This window comes from Dromiciops gliroides, chromosome 2 (assembly GCF_019393635.1).
Source record: "Dromiciops gliroides isolate mDroGli1 chromosome 2, mDroGli1.pri, whole genome shotgun sequence".
Taxonomy (NCBI): Eukaryota; Metazoa; Chordata; class Mammalia; order Microbiotheria; family Microbiotheriidae; genus Dromiciops; species Dromiciops gliroides.
Window position 1 is genome coordinate 236,255,048 of NC_057862.1, and position 14,840 is coordinate 236,269,887.

Below are 14,840 nucleotides of genomic sequence, written 5' to 3' on the forward strand. Positions count from 1 at the left end.
TGAATAAGTCTCGGTTTACTCAATTTTAGTATAGCTAAATAAGATGGAAAACAATAAATCCTTTTACCTTACAGTGAGGTAAAGGGCACAGATTTAGCCTTAAGAAGTAATAAAAGATACTCATTCCTCTGATACAGGAAGTAAGGAAAAGAAAATCTGGGCTGATTCTGAGCAATTGGGGGGGGGGGGACGGACAATGAGGGCTAAATGACTTGCCCAGGGTCACACAGCTAGTAAGTGTCAAGTGTCTGAGTCTGGGTTTGAACTCAGGTCCTCCTGAATCCAGGGCCAGTGCTTTACCCACTGGGCCACCTAGCTGTCCCCAATTCTGAGCAATTTTCAAGAATAAAAGAGAGGAATGGAAAGAGTGCCTGATAAATTGCCCGAATCTCAGTGAAGTAAGAGGCTAAGTCATCTGTCCTAAATATGATTAGTGGTCTTGAGAAGACAGGGAAAAGGTTTGGAATACTTGATGGAATTTAATATTGGGAATGAAATAGGGAGTCAACAAACCTGGAGTAGGATTGCATACTAACAGTGAGGGAACACAGCTAAAGTGAAATACCACAAATTTATAGTGGATGAAATCAGCTCCATTTCACAGCCTTCTGCAATCATACATCGACTTTTTGCCCTCTCACTCTCTTCTTAACCCCTTACCATATGACTGCCAATCTTATCATTCCACTGAAACCACTCTCTCCAGTTACTAATGATCTCTTAGTTGCCAAACCAAGTACTTTTTCTCAATCCTCTTTCTCCTTGACCTCTGCAGCCTTTGACACTGTTGATCACTCTCTTCTTGATATAAGACTAGATTGCTCCTTCAGTCTCCTGTGCAGAATCTTCATTCAAGTCACACCCACTACCATGGGTGTCCCACAGGGCTCAGTCCTGGGCCCTCTTTTTTTTTTTTCCTCTATACTACTTCATTTGGTTATTTCATTAGCTCCCAGGTATTTAATTTCCATCTCTATGTTGATAATTCTCAAACCTACCTATCCTGCCTGAAACTGCTGATGTCCAATCTCACATCTCCAACTGCCTTTCCTACATCTTAAACTGGATTCCAGTAGGCATTTTAAATATGTTCAAAACTGAACTCATTTTCCCCAAAAAACTCTCCCTAGGTCCTAGCTTTCCTATTACTATACAGGGCAACACCATCCTCCCAGTTCTTAGAAGTCATCTTGGACTCTTGACTCTCATCTCCCATTGCCAATCTATTGCCAGTTTCATCTTTTTGACCGCCATCACTTTAGCATAGGTCCTCATCTCTTCATACCTAGATTACTGTAATAACAGGTTGGTGTTCCTGCCTCAAGTTTCTCCCCACTTTAACCCATCCTCCATTCAGTCACTAAAATGATTTTTATCGAGTACAGGTTTGATCATGTCACCTACCCTTACTCAACAAACTCCAGACTTCATATTGCCTACAGGATCAAATGTAAAATAATATTTTTTGGCATTCAAAGCCCTTTATAACCTACCTTCCTACTACCTTTACAGTCTTCTTTTTAAAAAAAAATTTTAATTATAAAAGTATTTTATTATTTTCCAGTTACATGTAGAGATAGTTTTCAACATTTGTTTTTATAAGATTGCTGGTTTCAAATTTATCTCCCTCCCTCCCCCCTCCCCAAGACAGCAAGCAATCTGATATAGGTTATATATGTACAATCACATTAAACATATTTCTGCATTAATCTTGCTGTGAAAGAAGAATCAGAGCAAAAAGGAAAAACCTCAAAAAAGAAAAACAACAGCACAAAAAACCAAAAGAAATAGTATGGTTCAATCTTCATCCTTATTCCACAGTTCTTTTTTTTCTGGATTTGGAGAGCATTTTCCATCATGAGTCCTTTGGAACTATCTTGTACTGTTGTATTGCTGAGAAGAATCAAGTCTATCACAGTTGATCAACACATAATGTTGATGATACTGTGTACAAAGTTCTCCTGGTTCTGTTCATCTTGCTCATCATCAGTTCATGCAAGTCCTTCCAGGTTTCTCTGAAATCTGCCTGCTCATCATTTCTTACAGCACAATAGTATTCCATTACATTCATATTTCACAACTTGTTCAGCCATTCTCCAATTGATGGACATTCCTTGCCACCACAAAAAGAGCAGCTATAAATATTTTTGTACATGTGTGCCCTTTTCCCTTTTTTATGATCTCTTTCCTTTCCAGTCTTCTTACACTTTACTCCCTACCATATATTTCTGGCCCCTCCCTGCCGGCCCCCCCCCCCCCAGCTGGAATGCTCTTCTTTTTATGGATTTGCTTGCCTTCCTTTTTCAATGGTTGATACCTAGCAGAAAAAAAGGTTTTCTTTCTTTCTTTCTTTCTTTCTTTCTTTCTTTCTTTCTTTCTTTCTTTCTTTCTTTCTTTCTTTCTTTCTTTCTTTCTTTCTTTCTTTCTTTCTCTTTCTTTCTTTCTTTCTTTCTTTCTTTCTTTCTTTCTTTCTTTCTTTCTTTCTTTCTTTCTTTCTTTCTTTCTTTCTTTCTTTCTTTCTTCCTTCCTTCCTTCCTTCCTTTAGCAGGCATAGTTCAGTTTATTCAGTGTTTATAAATAAAACATGTGGTTGCCACAGCAGCTGCCTGGGTCCTCTGAACAGACACCCAAGTATGAGTCTTCACAAGATTGTCGGTGAATTCCTGATAGGAGGACTTAGTAAACACAGTCTCCTTCCACAGGTCTGGGGTTAGGTAGCTGTATGTTTTGGAGATGGCATCAAAGGTAGCTTTAGCAAAGTTGTTCAGAATAGCAGTACAGCCCCTTGCAGAAGTGTAGCAGTCATCAATTCCAGACATCATCAGGAGCTTCTTAGGTACAGGAGCTGAGACAATGCCAGTACCTCGAGGGGCAGGGATCAGGAGCACCAAAACAGATCCACAGCGCCCAGTGACCTTGCAGGGCACTGTGTGAGGTCTGCCAATCTTATTCCCCCAAGTAGCCACGTCTCACAGGAACGATGGACAGCTTGGCCAGAATCATAGCACCACGAATAGCTGTGGCTACTTTCTTGGAGCACTCAATACCCAAGCCAACATGGCCACTGTATTCACCAATGGCCACAAAAGCCTTGAACCTGGTACGTTGTCCAGTTCTAGTTTGTTTCTGAACAGGCATGATCTTCAGAACCTCATCCCTCAATGAAGACCCCAGGAAGAAATCTATGATCTCAGATTCCTTAATAGGAAGGGAGAAAAGATAGATCTCCTCCAAAGACTTGATCTTCGTGTCCTTGATGAGGTGGCTCAGCTTGGTGACAGGAACCCACTCCTTATCCTCAGCCTCCAACCCCGGGGCCCCAGGGCCTCCAGCTCCTCCTGCAGCACTGGTGTCGTCTGTCATTTGGTGTTCGCTTCTTAAACGGTGGGTCTTGATCCCATATGGGGTCGTATAACTTAATGTGGAGGTTGCAAAAAATTTGACAGTAAGTGTTTGATTTACATGCCTATTTTATATACCTACATATCTGGGGTCAAGTAAAAATGTCTTGGGCAAAAAGGGGTTTCAAGTGGAAAAAGTTGAAGAAGCCCTGGTCTAGATGTCCAGGAAGGAGGATTAGCAGAATTAGAATGCCTACAGATTTGGGAAGCAAAATAATCTAGGGTATTGGATCATATGTCATTAAAGTAGCAGGAAATAGAGTCAAAGTTGGCCCCATGGATAGAATGCCATGCCTGGAATCAGGAAGTCTTATCTTCCTGTGTTCAAATTCAGACCCAGACACTTAATAGTTTGTGCAATCCTGGGCAAATCACTTAACCTTGTTTGCCTCAGTTTCTTCATCTGTAAAATGAGTTGGACAAGGAAATGACAAACCACTTCAGTATCTTTGCCAAGAAAACCTCAAATGAGATCACAAAGAATCAGACATGACTGAATTGAATGAATAACAACAACAACAACAAAATTGGATCAAGGAGGGAAATATAGGTATGGAGGCATTGGAAGATAGAGTGGGGAAGACAGAGTAGGAAAAAACAAGAAAGAGTCCAAGACCTAGAGGTTATCAGATGAGTATGAAGAAGAGGTCTAGTGTGAGTAGAGTAGCAAAAGTATATGATAGTCCAACAGAAGAATTTTGAAGTTTAGGATCTTGGAAATGGTAGTTCTTCAAGATGGTGAAATCCAAGCTGGTGTATGGCTGAAGTAGGGTGGAATTGAGCATTGTGTCATTAGGGTGTTTTCAACCATGAATATTGAAGACCCTGAAGATGATAAGATATAGGATGGAAAGGAAGACTATGCATCAGGTTCTAAGGTCAATGAAGAAATGAGGTTGGTAGATGACAACAAGCATAAGGAGAGAGGATGGTAAGTCCACCCCAACTACTCCAGCCTACACTGCTATCTATCTTCTTTAAACTTCTAAAGAATTTAGAGATCATACCACAAAATTAGCATTTTTACATACTAAACCACAGGATATTAAAATTCAAAGAAACCATGGAGATTATGTAATTCAACTCCCTCATTTCACAGATGAAAATACTGAGGCCTAGAGTAGTGAAGGTACTTGTCTTTAGTCACACAGAAAATGAAAGTGCTAGGAGTCCAACATTATTCTTTTGACTCCAGATATTTTCTCCTACATCACTCTGATTCAATAAACATTCATTAATCAGTGGCAGTGGGCAAAGTAAATCATGCCACCTTCTCAAAATTGATTCTTAATTTTAAAAGTCCTACTCATAACATTATATATATGAGCTGGTACCAAAAATGGAGTAAACCCTAATTTTGACTATTGCAGACTCATAATATCTTCCTAAATACTTCTTTGGCTCTTGGGGTGTCACATAATGGTTTTTTTTTAGAGGGACAAATCATTGTTTATTTAGTAGCTACATAATTCATAGGATCCTATACAGAAAGGACAAGAAGGTACCTTAGAGATCATCTAATTTTACAGATGAAGAAACTGAAGTCCAGAGATGAAGTGACTTTGCCAAGATCATACTGCTTCACACACTACGTACATGACCCAATGCAAGTCACTTAACCTTTGTTAGCCTCAGTTTCCTCAACTGTATATTGAGGATAACAGTAGCACCTACTTCCTAAGTTTGTTTTATCAAATGAGATGATTGTAAAGTGCTTAGCACAGTACCTAACACAAAGTAAGCCACATGAAAATGTTAGCTATTATCATCATTATAATTATTACATCACTATTAAGCCAGAGGGGGGGGGGAACAAGGACTCACATTTTCTAACCCCAAATCAGTCAATCCTAAGCACATCACACTGCCTTGTCTTGTAATGTTGTCTAATTGTTTTGTATGTATATTTTGTTTCTCCTCCAAATGACTGTAAAATCCTTAAGGGCAGGAAGCATGTTTTATATCTATTTTGCATGTCTTCCCTCTATAGTTCCACCCCTTCCTCCTTACCTCAGTACCTAGCATGTAAGCAAGGATCCTGGTCTCTATGTATTCTTCAGTTCTGTCCTTTTCCCTTTTCTTTACTCAATTAAAGATAAGGTTTTGATAGTTATCTTTAGGTCTTTTACCCCTGATAGCTTTGCTTTGGACAAACATGGCATTTAACCTCTAGCACAGAGTCTAATGATGCTCTTCCCCATAACTGGAGTACTGGGTACTCTGATTTGAGATGCACTTTGAGCTCTCTTTGGAAGTTGCAGTTCATAATGCAGAAGTTGACCATCTGGAGAGTTGACAGCATTGGTTGTGGTCTATGAGACACCAAATCCTGGAGAAGTACCTCTTTAGAAAAGTTATTAATACTTCCCTGGTCCACGTGCCAGGATGACCTTTGGCAAGGAAAAAAAAAACGGCTCTCATGTGCTTGTGGAGAGAGGTCCTCTTTCTCCTTCCTTCTCCACTGCTTCCTATTCCTGCCTCTTTGTTAAGAGTACAGCTTGTAATGAATAGCCAACATACAAATGAACCATGTGTTTCAGGATGTTGTTTGAGTTATGTTGTATGTGATTGGGGGTAGGTGGGGCATTGGGGGAGGGAAAGATTTTTCTTTTGCTCTACCCATTTTTTGCATTTTGTTTAACTCTCCTCTCAAGTCATCCTTAATGATTTTTAAAATCAGGTATTTTTTAGTGATATCATCCAGCAATGTCACTACAAGAACTCTGATCCTGTTGATTTGTACTTCCTGGTCTTAGTGTATAGGGCAGGGTCCTGCTATTTTATCTTTAAGACATAGTATAGATGGAACTGATCAAGTACACAAGAGTACATGCAGAGTTGGCATACAGTTCATTTTTCACACCTAGAAAACAGAAAATCTATCCTCACATGAAACCTAGAGAGGCATATATAGGTATTTTTTCAAGGCACAGTTATTTGTAGACTTGAGGAGGGGATATATGGTGGATGTTATATGTCTTGGCATTAGATATAAACATTTTCACTGATGTTCTAGTAGAGCAAAAGGCACTGATAAAAGTCATATAAGATGTGCTGTGAATATCAAAGAAAGATATCCAGTCAACCAAACCAGACTGTCCAATCAATCAATCAAGTATTTATTGTCTACTATATGCCAGGTATTCTGCTAGTGACATACAATAGGTAATGTGGGAACTGAAAACTAAAAATCAAATTAAGTTGACAAAAACATGTATATGTATACACATATTATTAAATTACTACAATACAAAGCAATGTAAAATAAGATTGTGCTGTGTTCTTTTTGTAATACTCAAGTAATAATGTCACAAGATTTTTATTTTTAATGCTAATGTTTATATAAATGAAGATGTATCATTAAAACAAGGCTACCAGTAGCAGGAAGGAGTTCATGGCTTCTCAGTGGTTGGCTGACATGCAATTTCCCCGTGCAACCCTGTCTGGTTGGGAAAACTGGAAAGCCGTGTGCCAGAAATTAGGCTAAGATCAACATGTCACATCATACACCCACAATAAGCTCTAAATGAATAAATGTCCTAGATATAAAAGGTCATATCATAAATTACAAGAAGAAAGAAAAAGGTGCCCTTTACAACTATGGATAGATGAGTTCATGACCAAGGAAATGATAGAGGTCGTAAAAAGTAATATAAAAATTTTGATTGCATAAAGTTGAACAGTTTTTGAACAAACAAAATAAACGCAGTTCATATTAGAAAGGAAACAGCTAACTGGGGAAAAAATCTTTGCAGCAAGTTTCTTTGCTAAAGACCTGAGTTTTAGGATTACAAATATATTAGAAGAGCCATTCCCCAGTGGATAAATGGCCCGACAGGCAGTTGTAAAAAGAAAAAAAAACCCTAAACTATCAACAATATTAAAAAATGCTCCAAGTCACTAATAACAAATGAAAATTAACTTTGAGGCTCTACCTCATATCCATACGATGAACAAAGGAAAAGTAAAATTACAATAACTATAGGATGTGGGAAGAAAGACACAGCAAAGCATTGTTAGTAGAACTATGAACTGGTCAAGTCATCCTGGAAAGCAATTGAAACATACCCCTAAAGTCACTATATTGTATACTATTTGACTTGGAGATACTATAAAGCACCTACTAAGAGTTAACTATGTACCAATACTAGTCTTATAATCCAAAGAGATCAAAGAAAGTATGAAAGGACTTACATGTAAAAAAATGTTTATGGCAACCCTTTTCATTTTAATGAAGAACTGGAAGCAAAGTCTTTGTTGCTAATTGGGGAATGGCTGAACAAATTATGGAATGTAATGGGATTTTATTGTACCATAACAAATGACAAAAGGATAGATTCAGAAAAACCTAGACTTAAAATTGATTTTAAAAAAGCAATTAGAACTTATATAATAACAACATTGTAAAGAAAAACATATTTGATATATATCATCAACTTGATGACTAACCCTGACTCCAGAGAACCAATGATAAAGCATCTCAACAAACAGATAAGGGACTCAAGGTGTAGACTGAGATACATTTTTGGACATGGCTAATATATGGATTTGTTTAGGTTTACCATATTTGTTTGTTTCAAGAGTGTTTGTTCTTATTGAGGGGGACAGGTGGGAGAATTGAAGTAATGTTCCCCCAGAAGAAAAGAAATAAAAAACGGTTAGTGTATTTTTAAAAAAGAAAAAAAAGCAGCAACATAGAAGAGAGGGAATTCAGAGGGAGAACCAGGACAGCTTTGAAACTAACATGGGTAATTTATTAATTTTGAAAAGATGGATGTAATAGAGATGCTGAATTTCATATGCAATCCTCTTCTTCAGTTCTTTGTATATGGAAATATTAATGTTCATTAATGTTTGCTAAGTTAAAAACAAGAAAAGAGTGTAAAGGTATTTATTGCTTTTTATTTATATTTATTTATTTTTTTAGTGAGGCAATTGGGGTTAAGTGACTTGCCCAGGGTCACACAGCTAGTAAGTATGTGTTAAGTGTCTGAAGCCGCATTTGAACTCAGGTCCTCCTGACTCCAGGGCCGGTGCTCTATCCACTGCGCCACCTAGCTGCCCTGCTTTTTATTTTTTTTTAAATGTGATGCCCAGGAGTTGAATCCTGTCCCTAAACTCCATGAGGATTAGACTATCTCCCAAGAATTCTTAGATTTCAAAAGGCAGTTTCACAAACAAACAAACAAAAAAAACAGTAAAGCCCAGAAGATAGTACAGTACTTGAAATAAAAAAGGTATCAGGTCAAATCCTATCTGATTAGGTATATGACCCTTGGACAAGCCACTTATCCACCCTGAGCCTCAGTTTCTTCATCTATGCAATAAGGATAATGAAAATAATATAATCCACATGAAAGGGTTTTGTGAAAAATCAAATGAGATAACATATAAAGTGTTTTGTAAATCTTAAACACATCAGCTTTTATTACAGGAGCAATACTACTACTTGGAATGGCCTTGAAACCTAACAGGTATTTATATTTCAATAGTAATCCCCCTTAAATTTTATATACATACATGGCCCCTGTAGATAGACCTTTCGAACACATATGTATATATAAACACACTAATAGAAGGGACTTTCACTTACACACACACACAACCTTACAGATGGACCTATACACAAATACATCTTAGAGATGGGACTTTCACCTACACACACATACCGCTTATAGATGAACCTTTCACCTAACACACACTTCAGAGAGGGACTTTCACCTACCCACATCCCTTATAGTTGCGACCTCCACCTACAGACACACCTTATAGAATTGACTTTCACCTACACACACTTCAGAGAGGGACACACACACCCCTTAGAGATGGGATTTTCAACTAATATACCCTAGAGATGGGACTTTCAACCTACACCTTAGAGACGGAACGTTCAAGTACACACATTCTGTCCCTGGGACATTCACAAGCGCACAAACGCGGTACATTGGGCACACAAATAGAACTCAAGCACACACAAAAGAACACGCACACGCACACACACTCACGGTCATCCACAACCTCCCCCCACAGCTGACTTTCACTTCCACACTTTCAGGCCCTGTGTAAAGGAAATCACAGCTGGGTAGACGCTCCCTCTAGTCCTAACAGGCGCACTGGGGTCAAGCAGCCCAGCCCAGCCCTTCGGCCTCTTCCTCTCCCCAGAGGCTGGGGAGAAGCCGGGTTCAGACTCCGGTTCAGAGGCAGACCCAGCCGCTCTTTGGGTCCCCGAGGAGTCTTTCCGGCCCTAACTTGTTCCCAGGCGCTTTTAGGGGCTCGATAGCCTCAGGCTGCCCCTCCCACCTTAGCACCACCCATCCACGCCCGACTCCCCGCCCCGGGCCTTTGGCTGTCACCCTGAGCTCCTAGGCGGTTTCTAAAGGCCGCTTTCCGGCTACGGCTAGCGTGTCCCAAAGCCCTAGGCCTAGGCCAGGGTGAGCAACAGCCGCCACATAGTCAAGCCCGGCGCGCGGGGCGGGCTCTCTGTACGGCTCTGTGGCCTTTCCTCATTGGGGCTTGGTTGTCATGGTATCGATGACCCTAAGACTCTTGGGAAAAGTTTCCGGAAATAAAAGAGAAATTACTTCCAGGGTTGCCCTTACTAATCATGGTGGATAAAGAAGGTCTAGAACACCAGGAACACAGTAATTTAAGCGACTAATTCACATTTATCCTACTTCAGCATCTTTAATATATTGTTTCGCGCTGTTATTGGTCTTTTTTTCCTCCTCCAGATTTCTTTCCAGGTTTCCCCAGCCGCTTCCTGCCAGCCTCCAAGATGGCGCCATCAGCGTCGTAGTGTCGGAGGCCGGTCCCGTGGTACCCCGGTTCCGGCGCGGTGGAGGCCCCGGGAGCTGAAGCGGTCGCCAGCACCATGTCCCGGTTGTCTGACCCTAGTGTTCCCCGCGGCCCCGGCCCGCTGGTGTTGCTGCTCCTGCTCTTGCTTGGCCCCAGTTCGGTCCTCACCATCTCCTTCCACCTGCCCGTCAACTCCCGCAAGTGCCTTCGAGAGGAGATCCACAAGGACCTGCTGGTGACTGGCGAGTACGAGATCACCGACCAGTCTGGGGGCGCCGGCGGCCTGCGGACCCACCTCAAGGTGCGGGGGGCCACGGGCCACGAGCCCGCGAGGGTGCGCCTGCGGTCGGCCACAGACTCCGGCCGCAGTAGAAGGGTTGGGCGCACCGAGGCCTAGGCCTGTGGTCAGGGCCCGGCCTGTGGGGAATCACCCGGGGCGTGTCACCGGGGCAGCCCCTCTCCTCGCTTCCCCTTCCCGGTCGGGGCAACTGAGGCGCCCAGGACTCCGTCCCCAAAGGCAGGAGCGGGAGAGCATCGCAGGAATGTCCCTTCCTAACTAGACCGGGGCAGGCCCGGCTCTGGTCCCGCCTTTTTGGGGCCCAGGGCCCCGCTCTAAGATTGTCACCTGGGTTTGGTCTCCTGTGGCCGTCCTTTGGGATTCGGAGAAGTCCCATCTCAGGAAGCACAGGAGGCGCCCAGCTGGATGCTCAAATCCCCAATAGGGTCACTTGCTGCCTGTGGGACCTTGAGAAAATAATTTCTCCTCTCAGCCTCAGTTTCCTCATCTTGAAAAAAGGGGGGGGGCGGAGCTAGATTATCTCAGAAATTCCAGCTTTAAAACTTTGAGTATGATTTAGCTGTAGTGGCGATTTTCGTTTTTATATTCATGGGGACCCCCAGGCCTCGAGGAAAAGAAACATTTAAATTTTTTATCTTAGTGTTTTGGAAGAAGGTTGAGGAGATTTTCACATCTCTGCATCTCAGTATCAGAGATTAGAGTATGCCTTCCTCTTCTAAACTTGTCCCTTTTATTATCCACCTTGTGTGTCAGGCTGTCAGCTACCATATGGTAAGGTCTATTCAGCCTTTGAAGCTGTTGAGTAGATCTTCTCTAACCCACAGTCTGTATTGCTTCAAGTTTGATAAAAGTTCTAAGCATAGAATGAAAATGGTGGGAGGGTGTCTATCACACATCCCAGCTTCTTACAACTTTTTTACACCTAAAGAATAATGCAATTTTATGTCAGTAGAGAGAGGCTAAATCCAAAATGTTATAATAATCACCTAAGCAACAAGATTCAAGTCAGCAAACTGGAATCCTTCCCTTTTATAACACTTTATTTATACCTCTTATTCGTTTAGCATACTCTGTACTGTATTATAGTTACTTTTATACTAGTTTTAGTACCCTAACTAGATTTCAAGAGCAGGGATCATATTCATCTGTATATTTCCCTCATCATCATCAAAATTCTTTTCACCGGGGCAGCTAGATGGCAGTGGATAGAGCACCTGAGTTCAAATCCGGCCTCAGACACTTAACACTTACTAGCTGTGTGACCCTGGGCAAGTCACTTAACCCCAATTGCCTCACTAAAAAAAAAATTCTTTTCACATTTGGCTCTGTAATTAAAATGAATCATCCCCACTCAATAGCATTTTTTGAACTACAAGTAGCTTACTTTGCTTTTACATTTAATAATTTTTTTTTCTGTAAAGAATGCAGCTTCCATGTTAACAAAGTAAATAGTCCTAGGTAAGACAATTCTTTTCTTTTCTCTTTCTTTCTTTCTTTCTTTTTTTTGTGAGGCAGTTGGGGTTAAATGACTTGACAGGGGTCACACAGCTACTAAGTGTCAAGTGTCTGAGGTCAGATTTGAATTCAGGATCTCCTGACTCCAGGGCTGGTGCTCTATCCAAGACAATTCTTTTTAATTGTTTCAAAATCTTACTACGTAATTTTTCAAAGTTTCTGTGGCTAAGATCAGGATTTATATCTGAGGTCTTGGGTACCCAACAATTGGTTTAAAACTTTTTAATCTGAATTTATCATTAGGCTTAAATAAAAGACCCACTCACTATTCTTTGTTCTATTTTTTGTTACAGGTGATCTTTTTCTTCAGTTACAGGCCCCTCACAAACTTTATCCTGTCTAGGTAGACCAAGAAAATGACTAGGGAGAAATTTTAGAGGCTCAGATATGACCCTTTGGGATTCAGATTTCAGACTTTAAAGTGAAAGTTTGTGGATACAGCATCTCATAGACTCAGAAGTTTAAAACTGAAAGGAACCTTAACATCATCTAAAGTTGTCTGAACATGTGGTTTGGACACTTGTGAGTGTAGCCCAAATCAGGCTAACTAGTAATTGGGAAATAATTTAAAATAAATAAACACATAATAAAGCACTGACAATAGTAAATTTTAAAACTAAGTATACAATCCATACATACTTATATATGGATTTGTGGCCTGTTTCTATTTGAGTTTGACATCATTGCTCTGGATCAGTCACTTTACAGATGATGAAACTGAAGCTCAGGAAGGTTAGTGACTTGCCTCAAGTTACACAGCTTCTTAGTGGCAGAGATGGTGGTTTTTGTGTCTGATTCCATGATTCTGTGAGTACAAGACAGTTAACTAAAACAATAACAGTGCTCTGAATGTACCTATTATGTAATTATATATGGAGTGAGTCTACTGCTAAGCAAAGATGGGAATAAGTGAATCCTGGGCCCAGCTCATCTACCCACTGAGGTATTCCATTAAATGCAACTAATATTTCTTACTTATACATTGGGGAATAGTAAAATGGCAATTTGTCAAAGGACCTACACACCAGCTCAGTGTATATAGGTTATTTTTGTGAAATAGAAAGAAGGCATGGTACAGGTTAATAGTTCTACAGTGGCATACATCAATAGGAAACATTTATTAAGCATCTACTATGAGCTAGGCACTGTTCTAAGTGCTAAGGATAGTTTTTTTTTTTTTTTTAAAGAAAGATATGGGGCAGATAGATGGTGCAATGGATAGAGCACTGGCCCTGGAGTCAGGAGAACCCGAGTTCAAATCCGGCCTCAGCCACCTAACACTTACTAGCTGTGTGACCCTGGGCAAGTCACTTAACCCCAAATGCCTCACCAAAAGAAAAAAAGGGAAAAAAAAGAAAGGTATCTTAAACAATACATCTTAGGCAAAGAAGACTAATAGACAAGGACTATATCTGATCTTTACTCTTTAAGTAGTAAGATACTATTAGGAGGGCAGCTAGGTGGTGCATTGGATAGAGCACCAGCCTTGGATTCAGGAGGACCTGAGTTTAAATCCGGTCTCAGACACTTGACACTTACTAGCTGTGTGACCCTGGGCAAGTCACTTAACCCTCATTGGTCCACTCTCCCCCCCCCCCAATAAAAAAGATATATATTAGGAGTGCTCAACTCTTTCACAGAAAAATTTTAATGTTATTTTTCTCCTCTTGGCTCAAAACTGAATGGATAGTCTGAATTCTATTTGAAGCAAATCTCTGTGGAAATGGCAGGTAAGGGATACTTTTGACCACAGAGAATTCTAAGTCTTCTCTTTCTGAATTCAGAATCCTAATGTCGTACTGAGCAAAGAAAGCTTTGCTCTGGAGATTCCAAGGCTTCCAGCTTATAGTCTCCAGTTTTTTGAGGTCTGGGTTAGAATGTTCTCTTGTAGGCTACATTGTGTGTCTATTAAGTGGTGCTATCTGGATTGAAGGTCAAGTAAGTCAGTACTTACTTCAGCCCTCTCATTTTAGCCACAACCAGACATTCTTCATCCCATCCAACAGAACAAAAGGGCCTAGCCATCGTAGGCATCTTACCATCTCCCCTTCTGCTCCTGGAGGTTGAAACCTCCCCAGATTTTTGATTTCTTGATAAGAGAACAGTAACTTAATATCCCTGCTACTGGAAACGGTGAGACAATCTCCTTAAAGCTCAACTTGCATATCTTCCCAGCTTCCTAGACCACAGATCCCTTGCTTTGCCATCACTCCCCAATATGTGTTGTATCCTTCTAGAAGAATGTAACCTTGAGGGCAGGGATCATCTCTCTCACTTTTTTATCTACCTGGTGTCCAGCACACAGAGTTTCATGTCTAGGCCTAATTTCACTGGTATAGAAAACTCCCTGAGGAGGAGGAAACTCTTACTTCAGATCTGCACCTTATGATCTTAGAGGTTTGGAGTGCCAAAGGATTAAATGACTTGCTCAGGGTCACACATCCAGTTTTGAGGTCAGCTTTTTGCCCATTGCCTTGTGCTGCATATGATAGGTACTCAGTAAGTGCTGATATAAGCTGTAAAGTTTACAAAGTGTTTCTATTCATCTATTCATTCATTCATTCATTCATTTGTGGGGCAATGAGGGTTAAGTGGCTTGCCCAGGGTCACACAGCTAGTAAGTGTCAAGTGTTGGAGGCCGAATTTGAACTCAAGTCCTCCTGAATCCAGAGTGCACCACTGTGCATCTAGCTGCCCCTCTGTTTTTCATTTTAGGCTCACAACCACCCTATGAAGTAAGTACTGAAGGTATCAGTCTCCTTATTTTGCATACAAGGAAACAGACTCAGCAGCAAATCGAGTTGCTCAGGGTCTGTTCATAGAGTTATTTA

The 14,840-nt window shown here is 40.8% G+C and overlaps 1 protein-coding gene and 1 pseudogene across 1 annotated transcript in view; one reads left to right on the top strand and one right to left on the bottom strand.

The window, feature by feature from the left end:
• Positions 1 to 2,564: 2,564 nt before the first annotated feature.
• On the bottom strand, positions 2,565 to 3,363 carry LOC122738627 (annotated as a pseudogene).
• A 6,843-nt stretch (positions 3,364 to 10,206) lies between these two features.
• The window catches only part of TMED10 (transmembrane p24 trafficking protein 10), a 46,097-nt gene continuing 41,463 nt past the window's right edge, over positions 10,207 to 14,840 (top strand). The window contains exon 1 of the mRNA XM_043983466.1: positions 10,207 to 10,497. Coding sequence (XP_043839401.1) covers positions 10,273 to 10,497 — 225 coding nt within the window. The 5' untranslated portion in view covers positions 10,207 to 10,272. The remainder of the gene's footprint in view (positions 10,498 to 14,840) is intronic.